General features: G+C 58.4%; 2 protein-coding genes across 7 annotated transcripts; both read left to right on the forward strand.

Moving 5' to 3' along the window:
• Window positions 1-76: 76 nt before the first annotated feature.
• YJEFN3 (YjeF N-terminal domain containing 3) lies at window positions 77-7,699 on the forward strand. 6 transcript variants are annotated; one of them, XM_081137322.1, is made up of 6 exons: window positions 77-194; window positions 3,437-3,545; window positions 5,117-5,227; window positions 5,460-5,573; window positions 5,652-5,718; window positions 7,081-7,699. In XM_081137322.1, the coding sequence occupies exons 1-6, from the start codon at window positions 136-138 to the stop codon at window positions 7,284-7,286; spliced, it is 666 nt and encodes a 221-aa protein (XP_080993448.1). In that variant the 5' UTR covers window positions 77-135; the 3' UTR covers window positions 7,287-7,699. The 6 variants fall into 6 exon arrangements, with proteins under 6 accessions (XP_080993448.1, XP_080993446.1, XP_080993447.1 ...); XM_081137320.1 differs by having other exon boundaries at window positions 5,652-5,811; window positions 7,081-7,693; XM_081137321.1 differs by having other exon boundaries at window positions 5,652-5,802; window positions 7,081-7,693.
• Window positions 7,700-8,038: 339 nt separating this feature from the next.
• CILP2 (cartilage intermediate layer protein 2) lies at window positions 8,039-15,877 on the forward strand. The gene is made up of 8 exons (XM_081135414.1): window positions 8,039-8,160; window positions 9,090-9,188; window positions 9,997-10,269; window positions 10,866-11,021; window positions 12,021-12,299; window positions 12,633-12,732; window positions 12,914-13,071; window positions 13,267-15,877. Exons 1-8 carry the CDS (start codon window positions 8,097-8,099, stop codon window positions 15,558-15,560), a joined length of 3,423 nt encoding a protein of 1,140 aa, XP_080991540.1. The 5' UTR covers window positions 8,039-8,096; the 3' UTR covers window positions 15,561-15,877.
• Window positions 15,878-20,254: the final 4,377 nt, after the last annotated feature.

The raw sequence follows: 20,254 nt of genomic DNA on the forward strand, positions 1-20,254 counted from the left end.
AGTCCTTCGGCGCCCACAGGAAGCACCTTCACTGCGCCTCCTGATTGGCGGGTGGGAGGGGGCGGGGCCTGGTCAGGGACACACTTAAAAGACGGTGTACGCGGGCCAGGCTGCAAGCTCCGGCTCACCGCAGCCATGATTGGCGCTGCTGGCCGGGACCCGACTGAGGCGCCCGAGGAGCGGCGTTTTCTCAGGTCAGCAGGGATAGGGACATCCAGGACTCCATGGCAGGGGTGTGGCCTGGGGGCAGGAGCATGGCTGAGAGGGGTAATGGGGGAAGGAACATGGCCAGGATGGGGCCAGGGGAATCCGAGGCCCACCCCATTTCACTGGGGGAAGAGCCTGCCGCTTCCCATGCCTCTGAAGCTGCATTGCCAGGGAAACTGTATCCGCAGCGAACCCACCCCTCAGGCATTATTCATCAGCACTGCTACTCGCTCTCCCCTTACCCTCATCAGGGCCCACCTCCCCTTTCCATTTCTCAGATACCCTGGAGCCCCCAACCTGCTTTGCCCACCTCACCTCTTACATCCCCCCCCCCGTGCTCCACCTGCTATTATCACCTTGTCCAGACAAGGAGACAGGCCTGGGGAGGGAAGTCACTGCCTAAGCCAAGGCTAATGCGATTTTTGAACACGTGGGCCACTTTTCAGGGGTCTGGAGCTGGCAGCTGGCTGTCTCACACCTTGTTCTGAGTCATCTTGTGTGACAAGGGACCCCAAGCAGGTCTGTGGACCTCAGGATAAACCAGATTCATTCCACAGACCCTTGTCTGCCCATTTCTGCCCACTGTCCAATCAGCTTCTCTTCTCAAGGCAGATACTGTCTGATGTCCAGATTCTAGCTGCTATCCAGATTCAGCCTAAACACCCTGCACATACCAGGCATGGGGAGATAAATGTTCCAGAAACAAGCTATGGCTTCATCTGGCATGGGGGACAATGGGGCACCTCAAATGCCAATTGAAAGTGATGGGGCTCTGTAGGGTGGGTGGGAGTAGAAGACAGTGAACAAGGGGAAAGGAAGCAATGAGGTTGGAGACATAATTAGGGGGCGTGTAGGCATGATGAGAAGTTTGAATATTCTCTGAATACTGGAGAGCCTTAAGAAGGTTTGCAATAGGGCGTGATGCAATCTGGTATTCAAATTTTCAAAGCCCCTGTGGTTAGTGGTGTGGAGTTTGGGGGGGTATGAGACTGCTATTGGCAGCCTGGTGGGCAGTAATGGCAGGCTGGCGGGAAGAGGCATAGGGTGGTGAGGTTGGAGAGAAGCAGAGAGTGCCTAGAGCACAGGGAAGGTCTGGCATGGGCATCCCAGTCTCATGGCTTTACCTCCAAAAGAGCCCCCTCCTGGAAGCATTTTGGAAGTGTGAGGCACAGTTCCCTTTGAAACCAGGTCACCTCAGCCCTTCTGGGTCTGGTGGGAAATCCTGGTCCTTGCAGCCCTTCTCATCTGGGAGATAGGTTAGGGGGAGCAAGAAACACCCTCATTACTGAGCACCCCCCCCCAATCCCACAATGGCTCTGCCCTAATTCCCACTCACACCCTATCCATAGCCACCACTTAGGATCCTAGCCTAGAGCACCCTCTTCCTATGGAGTCCCCATTATCATTCTAATGACCAGTTAGGCAGGGAGATGTTCCAGGTGGTGACCAAAGGCCAAAGCTTTGGGACAGGAAAAAGGAATGGACCGTCCTTCTACCCTTCTCATCCCCGCTGCCCCCCCCCCCCCCAGGGCTAACAGCCAGAATTGTCACAAGATGAAGGTGGAGAAATAAGCCACATTCCCAGGAGCTGGGCCGGCCTTCCTTTCCAGCAATGGGGGAGGGGGGAGGGATGGGGGTGCCTTATTTGGCCCCACTGTAAGCTCCTTTTTCCACCTGGTACTTCAACCTCATCTGATATTAGCTGAAGGCAAGCTAGGGGTTGAATCTGGCTCTGCTTGCTGGGGTCTCAGGGCATGTGACCTCCCTGCCCTCAACCTTCATCTCCCCCATCTGTGTGAGCCCCCAAAGTGTTCTCAGTTTCTCTCACTGCGCCAGCCACAGTGGCCTTTCTTCTGTCCCTTGAACCTGCCAAGCTCACTCTCACCATGAGGCCTTGGCCCTTGCTGTTCTCACCACCTAGATCACCTCCCATAGTGATCCAGGCCAGCTCCTCCAGGAAGCCTTCCCTGACTCCCCATCCCCATCCACAGCAGTCCTCATTCCCTACTCTGTCCCTCCTGCTGCTTGGCCTAATCACACTGTAAAATTGGCTGGAAGGTTGTAGTTTCCTGCTTACAGAATCGAAGGAGGGAATCTAGGATTCATCCCAAACCTCTGCCATCTGTAGACCTGCTGCTGCTCCGTTGTTCACACTCTGTTTGTGGCTCTGAAGACCAAGGGTGGAAGTCTCTGTTTTCCCACTCTCTTTTTGCGTGACCCAGGGCAAGCCACTTAGCTTCTCTGAGTTGTTGGATGTTCTTCCAACTCTCTGGGCCTTATTCTGTTATTGTTAATATTATTATTACCCTCTCTAGGGTCTGCTGAGCTGGGGGTAGGTGCTGCTCCCCAGCAGGAAGGTATCCTGCCAGCTGCCCAACCCGTGATTCTGGAGTAAGGAACACGTTCCAATCTTCAAAGCCAGATCTACTTCTCTGCAGCCACCAAGCCCAGGCCCTTTGGAAGGCCCCTAAGCCGGGGCCAGCCAGCTTGGTCCCTGCCATCACCATCTTAAAATTCTTAATTTTTAAACAAGGGTCCCACATTTGCATTTTGAATTGGCCCTCAAAATTCATCTAGCCCATCCTGCCTTCACTTTTGCAAAGGAAGAAGCAAGGCTCGGAAAGATGAAACAGACCCCAGTCACTCCAGTGAGTTGACTCCATAGCAGAGCTTCATCTCAAGCAAGTTGGCCTCATCTCTCTAGGCACAATTATTTGAATTTTACCAGTCTTTGAAGAGGGGTCACATCTACCTCCCTAAGTGAGCTATCAAATGCCTTTGTAGCCTTCATATACCTTCCCCAGATACCCCCAGTCCAGTCAGCCCCCTCCAGTGTCCTGTAGCTCAATCAGTGGTTTCCTCTGCCTGAAATCCACCCATCACCTCCATCAAAGTCCTTCATGCTCCATTCGTCCTTCTGGGTTCCTCCTGCCTTGCGGGCTGGGGGCCTCTGGGTTGGGCACAGTTTCCCACGCTTTGGAAGAACACAATCAACAGGCGTCACCACGCGCATCCTCGACCACCAGAGGGCGCCCGCACCTCAGGCTTCTGCTCAAACCTCCCCCTGCCTGCCAGGTTCCATTCAACCGGTTGTGCTTTGGTTGGGGAAACTGATTGGGGGGTGGTATCAGAGACTGGTTCAGAACATTGGTGGAACATTTCTGACTCCATCTGAGCTTCTGTCTCTATCTGTCTCTGAGCGAGCGTCTCTCCCAACTCTGTCCCCCAGCACGGAGGAGGCGGCTGCCCTGGAACGGGAGCTGCTGGAGGATTATCGTTTTGGGCGGCAGCAGCTGGTGGAATTATGCGGCCATGCTAGTGCCGTGGCTGTGACTAAGGTACCTAGCCCCTGACCCTTGACCTTGACCCCAGCCAGATGGCCAGGCTACCAGAGCCCAGGTTTAGCTTCCTGACCCCCATGACCCAGGGGGTGGGGAGCATAGCTGTGTCTGGCTCTGCGGTAAACCCCCTACTCTTGAGGTGTCTGCAAGGGACTGATGAATAATAGCAACGATGATACTACTATCAGGTGCTTTTGCCCCATGTTACCTCTGAACAAGGGTAATAAACTGACACCAGTTAATAAACATAAACTCCTTAGAAAAATACCCAATAGTCAGGGCTCCAGCATGTAACCCTCCCTTCTTTTCCTCCCCTTTTTCTCTTATTACCACTGTTTACTTTTTAAAAACTCAATATTTTTCTTTATGTGGACTAATTTTTTTTTTTTTTACTTAAATGTTCTTATTTGCAAATGAAACATCCTGAGTGAGGTGCCCAAAAGATAAGGAAATGGTGAAAATCTAAGCCACAGAAGCAAAGCTGGTGTAGTAAACTCTTGCCTGGCCATTGGTGACCAGCTGTCCAGTTTTTGCCCTGAAAGCCCCAAGTACATCCAGAAGCTCCTTGCTTCCAGCTAGCCAGACAGTGTCACCCTCCCTAACTCTGGATGTGGTGTTGTGGGTTGCAGGCACAGTCAGGGTAAGTCAGGACCTCATTGAGACCTTGGGGAGGAGACTCAAAAATGAAATAACTTCCCTCTCTGTGTGGTTGGAGGTTAGAGTATGGCCAGGCCCTATGGAGCCAGGGAGAGGACCCATGGGCCTGTCAGAGCCATTGTCACTTCTATTTAATAGAGGCAAACTGAGGCTGGGAGAGGAGAGGGGGCCAAGACGATGCAGAATCAAGGTAGGCTGGGACTCTAACACCAGCATGCTTAACTGCTATATCAAAGAGAAAGAGATGCACAGGCCCACAGAGACAGAGTCTGAGAAACAGAAACTGAGACAAAGAGAAAAAGACAGAGACTAGATGAAGAGAGACAGATAGGGGAAGACACAGAGAGTCTGAGAGATACAGAGACAGGGCCCATATGAAGACAGAGGCCCATAGAAAGGGATGGGAAGAGAGATAGGGCATGGCAGGTTGGAAAACTACCTCCCCACCAACTTTGGGGCCTCTGGGAGGGGCAGCCACTGCAGTGGAAAAAGGTGGAAAAATGTCTGCAACTCAGGCGGAGAATAAACAAACCGCAGTCCAGGCTCTTGGGCTCTTGATGGTGGCCAGAGGCATGCTTTCCTGTTCTGGCTTGGCAGATCCTGAGGCAAGGACTCTGCATCTCCAAGGAGGAAACTGAGGCCCCAAGAGGCCCCGCCCCTCACCCAGAACGTACCTCCTTTTGTCCTATCCTATTGCCTCCAAGCCCAAGCTTTGTCAGGGAGAGGACCCATGGGCCTGTCAGAGCCATTGTCACTTCTATTTAACAGAGGCAAACTGAGGCTGGGAGAGGAGAGGGGGCTGAGACGATGCAGAATCAGGGTAGGTTGGAGCCCTTGTACCTGGAGCCTCAGTTCCCCCACCTGAGCAAGGAGGAATTCCAAGCCTTTGCCTTTGCTGTGCCCCCTGCCAGGTGTTCCCCTTGCCTGCTCTTTCCCGGAAGCAGAGGACGGTGCTGGTCGTGTGCGGCCCGGAGCAGAATGGGGCGGTAGGGCTGGTCTGTGCCCGGCACCTGCGGGTGTTTGTGAGTAGCAAGGACTCCCTTGGTCTCCTAGAATCATCCCCCACCCTGTCCCTGCAAAAGTCACTTCCTCCTCTTGGTAGTGTTCAAGGGGAACATTAAGGCTGGACGAGTAACAGAATATGCTCAGTGCTTGCCCCAGGCAGGGTCTGCTGCCTGGTACCAGGTCTGGGGCTTGGCAGAGCCTGGAAAGAGCATGGGCAGCCCCCATACTGATCCTTTCCTACCCCCCCAGGAGTATGAACCGACCATATTCTACCCCACACGCTCACTGGACCCACTGCACCGGGACCTGACCACCCAGTGTGAGAAGATGGACATCCCCTTCCTGTCCTATCTGCCCACAGAGGTCAGCGCTCCTCGACAACTGAGGGGCAGGTGGGGGATGATGCCCCAAGGCTGCCCCTTACTTTACCTGCCCTCCCAGGTCCAGCTCATCAATGACGCCTATGGGCTGGTGGTGGATGCCGTGCTGGGCCCTGGCGTGGAGCCTGGTGAGGTCGGGGGCCCCTGCACACGTGCGCTGGCCACACTCAAGCTGCTGTCCATCCCCCTCGTGAGCCTGGACATTCCCTCAGGCATGCCAGGTGGAGGGGGGCACATCAGGGCCTAGGAGACCTCTAGCTTCTGTTACCCCAGTTTGCCCACTCTGAGCCTCAGTTTCCCCAGTGTGGATGGATTGTGCACTCTGGGTATGGCAGAGGGCCATGTCCATCCCTCAGATGAGGAACACTGAGGTTGTTGCCCAGGTGACCCTGCATTCCCTCCCCACCACACTCAGCCCAATGTGCCCGATGCCCATCCTGGCCCAGTTACCCGGGCAGACGTGAGCTCACTTGGCAAAGGCCTCGCCCATCCTGGCCGCCGCCCTATGCCTGTTGGAGCCATTAGGCCAGGGGCAGACGGAACAAACAGCCGCTGGCCAGCCGGACCTTTCACAGGAGGCGGCTGAATCAGAGGGATGTCCCCTGGCTTGCAAGACCTCAGGGCCATCTCAGCAGGGTTCCAAAGAGCGGACGTGGGGGTTGGGGTGGCTATGAGGAGGTGGGCTGTCTGGTATGAGAGTGGAGGCTAGGGTCACAGAAGGAAGGATTAAAGTCAGAAGGAGGAGGCTTTTAGTTAGTGGTTCGAATCCAGTCAGAGGCAGGAGAGAAGGAAAAGCTCCTAGTCTGAAGGTGGAGGGTTATTTGAGAGGTGGCAGAGGCTATGAACCAGTGAATGAGGTGGTGTGGTCCTGCCAAGTAAAAAGGCAAGATCTATCATGAGGATGAAGGCAGGGATGTCAGATCAGAGGAAATGTTATCTAGGCAGAGGGAGAGGGATGGGTGCTCAAGTTGGGGGGGTGGGGGAAGGAGGCACTTCCTGTCAGAAGCAAGAACCTGGGGCAAGGAGACAGGTCAGATAGGAGAGGCTTGCTTGAAGATGGAGGAAAGTCTGTCCTCTGAGTGGGGATCTGGTCAGAGATTGGAGACTGGCTGGGAAGTCTGGGTGGAAAGAGGCTCAAGTCTAAGTGGGGAAGCTCAAGATCGATAGAAAGGGAGGTATAGGGATAGACACCTGAAGAGGCATGTGTCTGGGAAAGGGCAGCAAGGTGGAAATGATGCAGTCTGAAGGCAGAGGCTGAATCAGATGGAAGAAGAAGATTGGGTAGCAGGATGGGAAGATGGGCAGAAAACTATGAGGGCTCTGGCCAGAGGGGGAGGGAAAAACATCAAGGAGGGGAAGAGACTGATCTGAGGGTGGTGGCTCAGTTCTAAGGGGAGGCGGGTCTGACCAAGACTCACTGTCTAGCAGAGCTGGGACTCTAGCCTGAGGGTGAGCACCCTTACCAGCTCCTGACCCCCCCCCCCCCCCAGGCTGGGATGCGGAGACCGGCGGCGACTCCGAGGACGGGCTGCGGCCCGACGTGCTTGTATCACTGGCAGCGCCCAAGCGCTGCGCCGGCCGCTTCTCTGGGCGCCACCACTTCGTGGCTGGCAGGTTCGTGCCCGACGACGTGCGCCGAAAGTTCGCTCTGCGCCTGCCGGGGTACACGGGCACCGACTGCGTGGCGGCGCTGTGACCGCCACCCGCGCCCACGCGGCTTGGACGCACGCCAATAAACAGAGGTCCCACCACCTCCTGGCCTCGCCTTCTCTGTGCGCCGCGCGCGGGTGGGCAGACTCCGGGGGGGACTTCCCACCGGTCCCCGTAAAGGGTAGATTCGGGGACTTCCAGCCTGCTCCGATGGCCTAAGACCATTGTGTCGAAGTTCGACTCGATGGAGGATTTCTGGCCGCCGAAAGAGTGGAGGTTCCGGCCGAGCCGGGCGTGGCTCAGCCGCTGAGCATCGACCTAGGATCCAGGAGATTGGGGTTCGATTCCCGGTCAGGGCACATGCCCGGGTTTGGGGCTCGATCCCCAATGACTCTCTCATTGGTGTTTCTATCTCTCTCTCCCTCTGCTGCCCTCTCTCTGAAGTCAATAAAGATATAGAAAAAAATTAAAAAAAAAAAAAAGAGTGAAGTTTCAGGCAGCTTCAGGCCCAGTTCCAAGAGGCACTTCCTACAGGCAGCTTGGGTCCCAACTTGGAGAATGGAGGGTGGGTGGAGGGAGGGACTTCCAGCTGGCGACAGGGGGGACGCAGGCCAGCTAGAAGGCGGAGGCGAAACCGGACGCACCAAGGGGGGCGACCCAGAGAGGTTGCCCCTGACAGAAATCACCCAGGGCAAAGAAGAATGGCCTGGAAGGGGCGGGGGCGGGGCCTGGGCCGGGCGGGGCCTGCGGTCGGGTCCCGCCCCCACCTTCGGCCAGGGCTGCTGCCAGACGCGCAGGAGTCCGACCAGAGCGCGCAGCGGCACCGGGACTCTCCCTTGGACGCTCGGACCCCGCCATGGCGTCGCTGCAGCCACTGCTCTGCCTCTGTGTCGCCGCCGCGCACCTGGCGGGGGCCCTAGGTGAGGCGTCCCCAGTCCCCAGCCCAGCTCCACAGGCGCCTGAACGTCTGGCAGCGGGCCTGGCATGCCCCCGTGCCTGGAGAGAGAGCTGAGGGACCACTTGCTTCCCCAGGCCTAGGTCCCTTTTGCCAGCCTGGGGGTGGGAGGAGTGAGAGGGCACCAGGGAGACGGAGCCCAGGACCTCCTGCGGCGAGGAGGAAACCTCAGCTCTTCCCTCTAAGAGATGGTAGGGACACCTGGAGTGTGGATATGAACTTTAGGCTTTTCTCGGTTCCAGGTGACAGAGGGGTACCTATCTCAGTCTCAGCCCCAGCGTCTGGACCCTGGATCATCCGGTCCTGGCCCCTCTCACCTAACTCCTCCCCTCTTCTACACACCTACCATTCAGAAAAGAAAGTCTCATCTCTGGAACACTCAGTGGAGGGGGAAATTGGGCCCATTTCTCAGATGAGGAGACTGTCACTTCAAGAGGGAAGGGACTTGTCTAATGTCATTGCCCAGCCCAACTATCTCAGACAACTTGAGGCGGGAGAAGCCAGGCTCAATTCCAAAGACCTGCTGGCAGTGTGAGCCCCAAGTGTAGGGATGGAAGACAGAGTGAGGGAGCGACTTCCAACAGGCAAATGCAGAAAGGGAAATGCAGCTCAACCTGAGGGCAGAACACATCTAGGGGGAGAACTTGGTCTGGGGAACAGAGTGGACAGATTTACAAGGCCTATGGAGTTGGGGCTTTGGGGTCAGAGAGAGGCTTCCTGAAGGAGGGGGTGCTGTACCCCTTGGGGCCAGCTAGAGCTGGGTTCTGGCTTCTAAGAGCCTCAGTGTTTTCCTCTATGAAATGGGGGTGATCATGGCAGCACTTGCATAAAAAGAGCTCACAGGGATTCCCATCAGTGCTTCTTCCTTTCTCCCACTCCTCACTTCTTCCACAGGCACTACCCTCATTGAGGAGCCCATGGAGACCATGTGGGGCCTTGAAGGTCCATCGCTGCGCCCTGGACAGCCCTCGCCAGCCCTGGAGAACTGGGAAGGTGAGTTAGCCAAGGCCCAGGTTCTGGCTCTGCTGTGGACTGTTGTGTGAGCTCTGGCTGGTGGGCCCAGCTTGTGTCAAGGGCCCAGGACCATTCTGGTCCCTGGACATGACAGTCCCTGGAAGTAGTGCCCCAAGAGATCTAAGTTTTAGGAGCAGGGAGGTGAGAGTCCAGGTTGTTTGTCAAGGACGCAACTGAAGAAAGGCGGTAGCGGGGAGGTGGGACCACCTGCCTAGGCCATATAGGAAAGCAGGAGTTCTGGAACCTGAGTCTGTAGTTTGAAGGCCAGGAAAGTTCTATTTCATTGCTCTGGAATCAGACAAGAAGTGAGTTCCCTCTGGGGGGGTTGGTATGGAAGGCCAGCCCCTTCCCACCTGTGGCCGGTTCCGCTAGGCAGTGAGCAAGGTCCCAGCTGGCACTAATAAGGCAGTGGAAAGCTACAGCTAGGGCTGGTGTCAGGCAGACTTCTCCAGCTGCCTTTATATTTTCTCACACCTCAGGGGCTCTGAATTCTGAGGGTGAGGACAGGTGAGACAGTGGCAAGATCTCTGCATGCACTGATGTGCCGGCTCAGGCACTGGGCAACAGAACTAGGGTTGGTCAACCTCCCGGTGACCCCTTCACAGCTCCTTCTGCCCTAGAGGGCTCTGGATCAGGGTGGGGCCGTGGGCGGGTTGGGCTAGCCCAACGCTCACTACTGGGGTGGAAGGGGAGGAGGGTCCCCTCCTAGACAGCATGTTCGGCCTGTACCACGCAGATGGGGCCCGACAGGCTTCGGCCCGGGTCCAAGTGCCTATGATACCCGCAGAGGTCAGCGAGTGGACGTCCTGGTTCAACGTGGACCACCCGGGCGGTGAGGGCGACTTCGAGAGCCTGGCTGCCATCCGCTTCTATTACGGGCCGGCGCGTGTGTGCCCGCGACCGCTGGCTCTGGAGGCGCGCACCACTGACTGGGCCCTGCCGTCCACAGTCGGCGAGCGTGTACATTTGAATCCCACGCGCGGTTTCTGGTGCCTGAACCGCGAGCAACCGCGCGGCCGCCGCTGCTCCAACTACCACGTGCGCTTCCGCTGCCCTCTCGGTGAGGGCGGGGCCCATGGGGGCGGGGCCTGCGCGGGGTGGGCGGGGCTTCGAGAGGCGGGGCAGGTCCCAGGTGAGTGGGGCCCGAATGGTTGTGTTGGGGACGGGACGTGGGGCCTAGTGGATTTGGTCCTTGAAGCTAAGGAGAGGCGGGGTCCTTTAGGAGCGGGGCGCTAGCATAGGGCAGGGCTGGATAGGGGTGGAGCTTTGGCAGGGAGCGGCTGGGAGTGGCTGGGGTTTTAGGTGGAGGGCAGAAAGGGGCCTCCAGGAGCACGTCTCCCTCTCGCTGCCCTCATTTGTTCATCTGTAACAGCTCCATTCTGTGTGTGTTTGAGCCTAAAATGTGTGCGAGACGCAGGCAGAACAGCAGGTTAACCTCGGGGAGCTTACGGGGGCGGGGGGAATGTACCTCAACTACTGCACCTTCGACAGTGCGCCTAGGGGAGCATTGGTGGAAGCAGTGGGCAGGATTTCTGTTTGGAGTACTGCCCTTGGATGCACATGGCGAGGTAGCCCTCCAGCCCCACACTGTCAACAGATTTCTGAGGCGTAGTCCCTAGGGTGGAGGCCGCCTGACCCTCCCCACTCTCCCTGCAGAGGCCTCGTGGGGCGCGTGGGGCCCGTGGGGTCCCTGTTCAGGGAGCTGCGGGCCAGGTCGTCGTTTGCGCCGCCGCCGCTGCCCAAGCCCCACTGGGGATACATGTCCCGGGCGTCCCTTGGAGGCGCAGAAGTGTGTGCGGCCGCGGTGTCCAGGTAGGCGGGGCGGGGCCCGCTGAGGGACGAACCTAGAAGGGAGGGGCTAGTTTGGTGGGGCCTGGTGGGCGGGGCCTGGATTAAATAGGAGGAACCTGGAGGGAAGAGGCGGGGCCTGGGTACCCCGGCAGGGACCCGAGGGCCCAAACTTGGTTCACAAGGAGATTGCCCTTCCTTTCCTTTGGGGGTGGGGTGGGGGGGGAGGGCCATCTCGAGGACCATTGGTGAATGTGTACATCTGGACGGCGAAAGTTCCCAGGGGGGCCGTGTTCCCGCCTGGGCAGATCTGAGGAGGGCGCTTCCACTGTCTGCATGGCCTAGTGTGGGGATGTCCCAGTGGACACGGACACTCACAGAAGTGGGCTCACGTACTTGGGGGCTACACACGCGGCATTTGCAGCCCCTGCCCGTCCCCTACGCCCACACAGGCACGTGCTCACACCCTGGCAGACACCATACCTAGGCCCTCCCAGGCCAAGACACCAGGCCAGCCAGGAGGCGACTGGAAATTCCGATCCTGCCTGGGCTTCACAAACATGGTCTGGAGACTGTGCCGGCAGAGCCCGCAGCCGGGTGGGGGAGACGATGGCCAATGGGGTGGTGGGGTCCCCACCCTACCCCGCCTGGTTCTGCCCTCCCTGTGGCGCCTCTGCCCTGAAGTTTCCAGTGGAATTTTCCATTTTATGGAGAAACCACGGGGTTGGGAGGGGAGGGAGATGTTCTGGGCTCAAGACCCAGCCCCTCGCTGGGCCCCCAGCCCCTGCCTGGACATTTTCTCTCATGCTGGAAGGATCCTCTTGGTCCTGTGAGAGTCACCTCTCCTGTTCCCTCCTCAGGGCATCTTCCTCACCCCTCTGGACCTCAGGTCCCTCCCCCTGTCCAGCCCTGACCACTCAACCCGACGTTCCCTCTCACACTAGGGGCTGCTCTAAGCAGGGCTATGCTGAGGGACCTTGCTGTGTAGGCCTCTCTGCCCCTATGCTTCCCTGTGTCCCTCAGGGTGCAGCCCCAAAACATGTGGATGCCCCAATCACATCCTCCTGGGCTCAGTGGTCACTGCATCTGGCCGACCTCTGCCAGGGGCCAGGGTCTCCCTGAGAGACTGGCCTGGCACTCTGGCCACCAGCGATGCCCATGGAACCTTCCAGATGCCTGGAGTCTGTGCCAGCAGCCGGACCAACGTCAGTGCCCAAATGGATGGCTTTTCTGCTGGCATGGCCCAGGCCCAAGCCAACAGCTCCATATCTGCTGTGGTCACTATTGTTCTTGATAAATTAAGTAAGTGCCTTGTGGCAAAGGGGGTGAGGGGGCCAAGGAACTGGGGAGGAAGTTCTGGGTGATGCCAAGCACTTGGGATTGGGGTGGTGTGATAGAGCGAGGTTACTGAGGGAAGAAATGAGATGTGATACAGTCATTGAAGGTGCAAGGTAAGACATCTAGTTGCAGAGGGAAGCATTAAGATGGGCATCATCTTGAGCAGATGTGGGGTGAACTTGAATTGGGGGAATAGGGTGTCCCTAGAATGGAGAGGATGGACTCTGCTCTTGAGAAGGGTTATTGGGAGAGGCTGGGATGGGGCAATGCCCTGACCCTTGCCACCTTTGTCTTTAGAGAAGCCCTACCTGGTGAAGCACCCTGAGTCCCGAGTGCGAGAGGCAGGTCAGAATGTGACCTTCTGCTGCAAAGCCTCAGGCACCAAGAAATACTCCTGGTAAGTGCCCTGAACCATGCTCAAGGGCCTTGTGCCAGCTCTGGTGTTGGATTGAGTTTCTCATGTGTGGTGCCTCAGAGACCTGGAGGGAGCTGTTCTGTACCCTCCCTGTTCAGGGTGGGGTGGGTGCAGCCCCACCCCATGCCAAGGATCCCCATGGTATTGCCCACTCACCACCCAGGTTTCACAACGGGACCCTGCTGGACAGGCGAGAGCACAGGTATGGGGCCCACCTGGAGCTTCGGGGACTGCACCCAGACCAGGCAGGCACCTACCACTGCAAAGCGTGGAATGACGCGGGCTCCGTGCGGTCTGGTGCAGCCGGGCTCATCGTGCTTGGTGAGCACCCTGCCCTCTCCCCCAGCAAGTCCCAACTCAACCCCAAATGGAGCCCCAGAGTCAAACTGACTTTGGACCTTGCTGAGTCTCATCCCAAGCTCCCACTAAACCCCTGACCCCAGTCCAAGCCCCCACCCTCGTCCTCTAATGGAGTCCTCCCCTTTACCCTGATCTGACTGGTTTCTTGCTCTCCAGCCCCTGGACAGCCAGCCTGTGACCCCCAGCCTCGTGAACACCTAATCAAGCTCCCAGACGACTGCAGTCAGCCCGGCAGTGGCCCCACCTATCTGGATGTGGGTCTCTGTCCTGACACCCTTTGCCCCAGCCCAGCAGGTTCTAGCCCCAGGTGTGGGGATGCAGGCTCCCGTTGCTGCTCTGTGCGCCGCCTGGAAAGCAGGAAGATCCACTGCTCCAGCTACGTCCTTCCAGTCAAGGTGGTGGTCGAGTGTGGCTGCCAGAAATGTCTGCCCCCTCGGGGGCTGGTCCGGGGACGTGTGGTGGCTGCTGACTCAGGGGAACCCCTGCGATTTGCCCAGATCCTGCTGGGTCTCGAGCCCATCGGATTTACCTCTTACCAGGGTGACTTCACCATCGAGGTGCCTGGCTCTACGCAGCGCCTGGTGGTGACTTTCGTGGAACCCAGCGGCGATTTCATGGACACTGTCAGGGTCCTGCCTTTTGACCCTCGAGGTGCTGGTGTGTACCACGAGGTCAAGGCCATGCGGAAGAAAGCCCCGGTCATCTTAGATGCCAGCCAGAGCAACACGCTCCCCCTTGGGGAGCTGGAAGATGAGCCTCCTTTGGGCGAGCTGGTCCTGCCACCTGGAGCCTTCCGCAGAGCCGATGGAAAACCCTATTCTGGGGCTGTGGAGGCCCGGGTGACCTTCGTGGACCCCCGAGATCTCACCTCGGCGGCCGCCGCCCCCAGTGACCTACGCTTCGTGGACAGCGATGGCGAGCTGGCCCCGCTGCGCACCTACGGCATGTTTGCGGTGGATCTGCGGGCCGCCGGCTCCAAGGAGCAGCTGCAGGCCGGGCCCCTGGCTGTGCGCGTGGCCACCGGCCAGATCCGCATGGCCGGCCATGTGGAAGCCCTCAAGCTGTGGTCACTGAACCCCGACACGGGCTTGTGGGAGGAGGAGAGCAGCTTCCAGCGCGAAGGGTCAGCAGCAGCCCCACGCGTCCGCCGGGAAGAGCGCCTGTTCCTGGTGGGCAACGTGGAAATCCGCGAGCGCCGCCTGTTCAACCTGGACGTGCCCGAGCGCCGCCGCTGCTTCGTGAAGGTGCGCGCCTACGCCAGCGACAAGTTCGCCCCCAGCGAGCAGGTGGAGGGCGTGGTGGTCACTCTGGTCAACCTGGAGCCGGCGCCCGGCTACTCCGCCAACCCGCGCGCCTGGGGCCGCTTCGACAGCGCGGTCACCGGCCCCAACGGCGCCTGCCTGCCCGCCTTCTGCGACGCCGACCAGCCCGACGCCTACACCGCGCTGGTCACGGCCACGCTGGGCGGCGAGGAGCTGGAGCCCGCCCCCTCGCGGCCCCGCCCGCTCCCGGGCACCGTGGGCGTGGCCCAGCCCTACCTGGACAAGCTGGGGTACCGCCGAACCGACCACGACGACCCTGCCCTGAAACGCAACGGCTTCCGCATCAACCTCGCCAAACCCCAGCCCGGCGTCTCCTCCGAAGCCAACGGCCCGGTGTACCCGTGGCGCAGCCTGCGGGAGTGCCAGGAGGCCCCGGTGACCGCCAGCCACTTCCGATTCGCACGCATGGAGGCCGACAAGTACGAGTACAACGTGGTTCCATTCCGGGAGGGCGCGCCAGCCTCCTGGACCGGAGACCTCCTCGCCTGGTGGCCCAATCCGCAGGAGTTCCGGGCCTGCTTCCTCAAGGTGAAGGTCCAAGGCCCGCAGGAGTACATGATACGCGCCCACAACGTGGGGGGCAGCCACCCGCGCACCCAGGGCCAGCTCTATGGGTTGCGGGATGCCCGCAGTGTAAGGGACCCCCAGCGCCCTGGGACCTCTGCTGCCTGCGTGGAGTTCAAATGCAGCGGAATGCTGTTCGACCAGCGACAGGTGGACAGGACGCTGGTGACCATAATGCCCCAGGGCAGCTGTCGTCGTGTGGCCATCAACGGGCTCCTTCAGGATTACCTGGCTCGGCACCCCCCACCCGCTCCCACCGATGACCCAGCCACCTTCGCCATGCTGGCCCCGCTGGACCCTCTGGGTCACAACTACGGTGTCTACACGGTCACTGACCAGAGCCCAAGGCTGGCCAAGGAGATCGCCATTGGCCGCTGCTTTGATGGCTCCTCTGACGGCTTCTCCAGGGAGATGAAGGCTGATGCAGGCACAGCTGTTACATTTCAGTGCCGGGAACCACTGGCTGGCCGGCCCAGCCTCTTCCAGAGGCTGCTGGAGTCCCCAGCAACAGCACTTGGTGACATCCGCAGGGAAATGAGTGAGGTGGCCCAGGCACAGGCCTGAGCTGTACCCGCTAGGGCAGGGCCTGGCAGTGACCTAGGCCCCCGCCTTGCTCCTCTGCCTTGCTCCGGACTTCTCTGTCCCTGGGAAGTCTCACCCCCTCCTCAGATATACCCTCCCAGCCCCCTGCTCAGAATTCAGAGTCCAGTCCAATGGTGGAAATGCCAGGAAGGCGATTATTGCCCTGTGATGTTAAACAGAGTTGGAGTTTGTCCTGACTGTGGGAGCCAGCATACTGGGAGACCAGCAAGGCTGGAGGGAATGGCTCCCAGATCACATGCCAGCTCTGATTTCAATTACATTTTGACCCTGATTTCAAATATTCTGCCCCTTGGGATTTCTGACCTTTGGCCTAAAGCCCCCTGTGTGTCAGTGAGCAGGGTGCTTTATCAGGTCCTCTGCCTCAAGCTTTGTTCTTGGGGTTATTTATTGAAACAAAGCCTGTGGGGTTGGTCATGGAGTGAGTGGGGAGTCCAGGCCCAGTGAAGGTCTGGGAAAGGGGCTTCTTGATTCTAGGGCTGGGGGGCACAATTCTTATGTTTGGTGCTTAGAGACTCTCAGGGGGTTGGGGCAGGGAATCAATTAAAGATGCTTCATTTCCAACTCATGGTGTCAGTTTCAGGGAGCAAAGAATGGAGGCTGTGGCTGCCAGACCCAGGCATAGCTTGGCAGAAACATACCCCCAACACATAAGGACATTCATGTGCAAACAGCTCAGGTGCCCCCACAAGGCCCTGGATGTGCCTCTCACAGGCGTGTGTCCCCTTTTCCCCTTTCCCGCCCAGGCTGAGGCATGCAGAAGTGTGTGTGACGTGTTTACAGAGCTGACACATGAGTGGCCGGGACCTGTGCAGCTCTGACTGCTGAACACAGTAGTAGCTGCTGCCCTGGCCTCCTCGGTGCCTGGCTGTGTGCCTGGGGCTGCAGTGGGCAGGGAGGGGCCCTGACAGGGCTGCCTGCCCCAGGTGGCTGGAATTGAAGCCACTGTGGATTTCTTAAGCCGAAGCCACAGCTGCCCCACCCTAGGTCCCACACCTTGGCCAAGTGGTACCTGGGCTGGCCAAGGCCATGGTCCTGGACCCTCTGACCTCATCAAGACCCTCAGTCTGGAGGCGGCAGAACCATCACTTGTTCTCACTCTATGCGCATGGCTAGGCAAGTCCTCCTGGCATCCCATGGGGCAGGCACTGTTCTTATCAAACCCAACTTTCCAGACAGAGAAACTGAGGCCCCAAAAGGAGATGCAAAGGGCTTTCTGGAAACCTGGAGTGACTCCCAGGGAGATGGAGGGCTCCCTTGGCGACCCAGCAGCTCCCTAGCACATGTGTGAGACTCCCTCAGCCTGGAGATGTTAGCTCCCAGAAGGCATCAAAGTGGCATTACTGAGGAGGCATTGTGCCTGGCTGATCACCCTGGAGAAGCAGTAATGGAAGGGAGCCTAGGGCTTGCTTGGGCTTCCTGCACACTCACCTACCCCCTTTCCCTTCTATCACCCACCCATTCACTCAGCCACCTACCTGCTCACACCCCCGCCCGACCACCCCACTATCTGCCTGTTCAGCATTTGGAGGTGTCATATCTGTGTGAACACTAGGGGCTTGGAGAGGGCCCAGCCTTCGTGGGGAGATAGGCTCACATGCAGACCCCCAACACAACCTGTTGGCTCTTCTCCATCTGACAACTCCCAACATCTGCCATCATCACACCTTTGCTTAGGCCATTCCCTTTGTGGGAACACCTTCCCCTGCCTAGGTGGTGGGCATGGGGGTCTGGAGTGTCAGGAAGATGGCAAACCCAAGGGCAAAGGCCCCAGTCTCTAAGGATAGACCCTGAGGCTCAGCTGGAGTCAAGGTTTGGGACACCTCAGGTGCTGGCACCCCAGCCTTGTTCTGGATATTTTGAGGCCCCGCAGGAGCCAGGAGACATGAATTTATCCCGACCTTACTGTGTGTATGCCCCCAGCTGACAGGGAGGCTCAGAGGGGCAGGCCCCCTGCCCAAGACAACCAAACTCTGAGCCTACCTGCTCCAGAGCCCTGCTCAGGGCTGCCTGCGGGGTCCTGGGGATCAGCAGGAGGGGGGGGGTCCCCTTGCTGCCAGGAGGCAAAGCTAGCTTTCAGGCCAAGGGTAATGAGGTGTCAGGTTCCACAGCCAAATACCTTTCATTGAGAAAGTGTTGGGCTGTGGCTGATGCCAGGCCTGGGGCAGACGGTTGTCCCTCCTTCCCTGGGGTGGGACGGGTGGGTGGGCATCATCCTAAAGCCCCCTCCCCAGCTGCCATGGCTGGGCCAAGAGTGAGCAGGGGCTCCTGGAGGGAAGTGGGCCAGGCGGAAGGCCAGCCAAAGCAAACTCTTGGCATTGGGAAGGGACGGTAGCTCCAGCTCCTCCCCGTCCTGCTGACAACTCATCAAGAGGGCAGCATCTGGCCCCAGTTTCCAGATGAGAAAACTGAGCCTCCACGAGAAAGAAGCCAGCCCTGTGCCTCTTGACACTGCCTTGTGACCCCATTCTACCAGCTGAGCCAGGAGTCCCCACCTCTGTTGGAAAGTTGGCCGTCGGCCTCCTGGTAAACCCATTGCTCTCCCCACAACTGGGGCTGCCAGACCACACCCCTCAGCCTAGGGGGAGAGGAGGGCACAAGGCCTCCAGAGACCCAGGCTGAGCCACCCTGGGGTCAGCTCAGGGCACAAGGAGGCCCTTGGTCCCGCCCACAGCATTTTAGACTTTTATAATTTTAGAACCAGGGGTTTTAAAATTCCTAGCACCGTGAGTGGGAGAAAAGTCTTGGAACAATATTTAAAACAAAAGAGCCTTAAAACCACAGAACCAAAAAGGAGGAAGATAAAAATGAACACACATTGAACACTGGATGCAAGCTTTCCCGCTCCTCCAACGCCTAACTCACTTTAAGGGCATCTAATGTCTATTTATCGCCTTAGGGCTCAAAATAGGCTTTCAGGGAGGGTGATTTCATACACACCTCCATTTCACAGCTGAAGGGACTTGCCCAGGGTCACACAACAAATAGGGACACTGTGGGCTGGGAAGAGGGACAATGTTTACCAAAGAAGGGAACATAGGCACTGGGTTTTGAAGGATATGTAGGAGTTTGCCAGGTGGCAAAGCAGGAAGGGCATTCCAGGTAGTTGGAAAGGTATATGTGAAGCCTGGAGGAGGAAAATTTCAGGCGGGCATGGAGAGCAGCAGCAGAAGGGCAACACACAGAGAGGTGAGCAGGGTTTTGAATGCTGAATGCGGATCCTGAGTTGTCTCTGGCAGGTGTTTGCAAGCTACGGAAGGCGCCAGAGCAGGGGAAGTTTGCATAATTTCTCAGAACAAAGACTCCCCTGGAACTGGTGCAGTATTCAGCTTATTGTAAAGTGTTTATTTTATGGAACTGGGGTCTGTCCCGTCCCACGTCCAAACCCTGCAGTCCAGTACCCCCTTCCCTCCTGCCTCCTGTCCTGGCTGAACATTGCTGGCTCCTCCATCAGGGCCTCGTGGAGCTGGCGTGGCCACCCACCACTTCCCCTGCCCTGTCTGTCTCTCTCATCAGCCCTCGAGTTGGGTATGACCCAGTCTCAGACCCCAAAGACTGGAGCCAGTCTGGCGGGGAGACCTGGCTTCAGTCGGGTGGGGGGAATGCTTGGCTTTAATGGTGGAAACAGGCAGGGTGACAGCAGAGAAAGAGCAGCCTAGGTAACTGTCCAGACCCCTCCCAGGGCAGGAGCTGAGGCCAGACCCCAGGGTCTGGGGGAGGGGTCTGGGCAGGCAGGAGGGAGGGAACTCAACAATGAGGGGACAACAGACACAGACATTTTGGGATGGATGTGGGGGTCCATACTCTACCCTACAAAGAGTCACAGCCACCATGCAGCGTAGTGGATATGGAACATGGAGTCAAGCGCCCTGCCATCATTCTCAAAGTCACCCTGTCCTTGTCATGCCCTGTCCCTGTCCTCCCCAATTCAGACACTCCCTCCCATACCACTGGAGCCACCTTCTTGTCACCCATTCAGCTACACAGCCACTCTCAACTGCAGCCCCACATGCAGTCACCCCACCCAAGACGCACGTAGCTTGACTCGCCCAACACACTGGACACAACAAACACGCTGGACGCTGTCCCACCCTTCACAGTCACCAAGGCAGATGCACCCCTGCAGGCAGGCCTGTGACACAGGGTCATGTGGTGGCACAGAGCATCGACACACCCACTGTCACCCTGCTTTCTCCCCACATTTGGAAACCCTCTTACCCCTAGACGCCCAGAATGCCCTAGTAAGGACGATTCTAGTCCTCCCAACCCCCCACAATTCAGCTCCTCCAAGCACACTGGGCCACAGCCAGGTGCACGTGAACCTCCCACTGTCTCGGGGGCCCCAGGGAAGGCATGGGCTGGGAGCTGGGGGCTGGGGGCTGGGGGAGCTCAAGGCCTCAGCTGCTTTTCCTGGGAAGTCCTGAATCTCTTCCTGCTGATTCAGCCCTGGGGGCCAGCCAGCGGGTGCTGCCAAACCTCAGGTATGTCCTCAAAGGCTGCCTGCAGGGCCTCCACCAAGGAGGGGGTGGGGGGAGCTCCCACTCAGGACTCAGCTCTTCCCTGGGCCCCAGCCCCTCCTTTCCCCAGATGGGGCTTGAGCTTTAATGGTGGAGGCCGAGGCTGGCTGCTCACACCCCCAGTTCTTCCCGGCTGAGCCA

The sequence above is a fragment of the Miniopterus schreibersii genome (assembly GCF_964146895.1).
Source record: "Miniopterus schreibersii genome assembly, chromosome: 4".
NCBI classification, from domain to species: Eukaryota; Metazoa; Chordata; class Mammalia; order Chiroptera; family Miniopteridae; genus Miniopterus; species Miniopterus schreibersii.

Bases quoted from the DNA above. Each gene is read 5' to 3' on its own strand.
- YJEFN3 (XM_081137320.1), top strand. From the start codon at position 136: ATGATTGGCGCTGCTGGCCGGGACCCGACTGAGGCGCCCGAGGAGCGG. The intron at 5,228-5,459 runs GTGAGTAGCAAG...CTACCCCCCCAG, and splicing joins CCCGGCACCTGCGGGTGTTT to GAGTATGAACCGACCATATT. The intron at 5,574-5,651 runs GTCAGCGCTCCT...CTGCCCTCCCAG, and splicing joins TGTCCTATCTGCCCACAGAG to GTCCAGCTCATCAATGACGC.
- CILP2 (XM_081135414.1), top strand. From the start codon at position 8,097: ATGGCGTCGCTGCAGCCACTGCTCTGCCTCTGTGTCGCCGCCGCGCAC. The intron at 9,189-9,996 runs GTGAGTTAGCCA...TGATACCCGCAG, and splicing joins AGCCCTGGAGAACTGGGAAG to AGGTCAGCGAGTGGACGTCC. The intron at 12,300-12,632 runs GTAAGTGCCTTG...CTTTGTCTTTAG, and splicing joins TATTGTTCTTGATAAATTAA to AGAAGCCCTACCTGGTGAAG.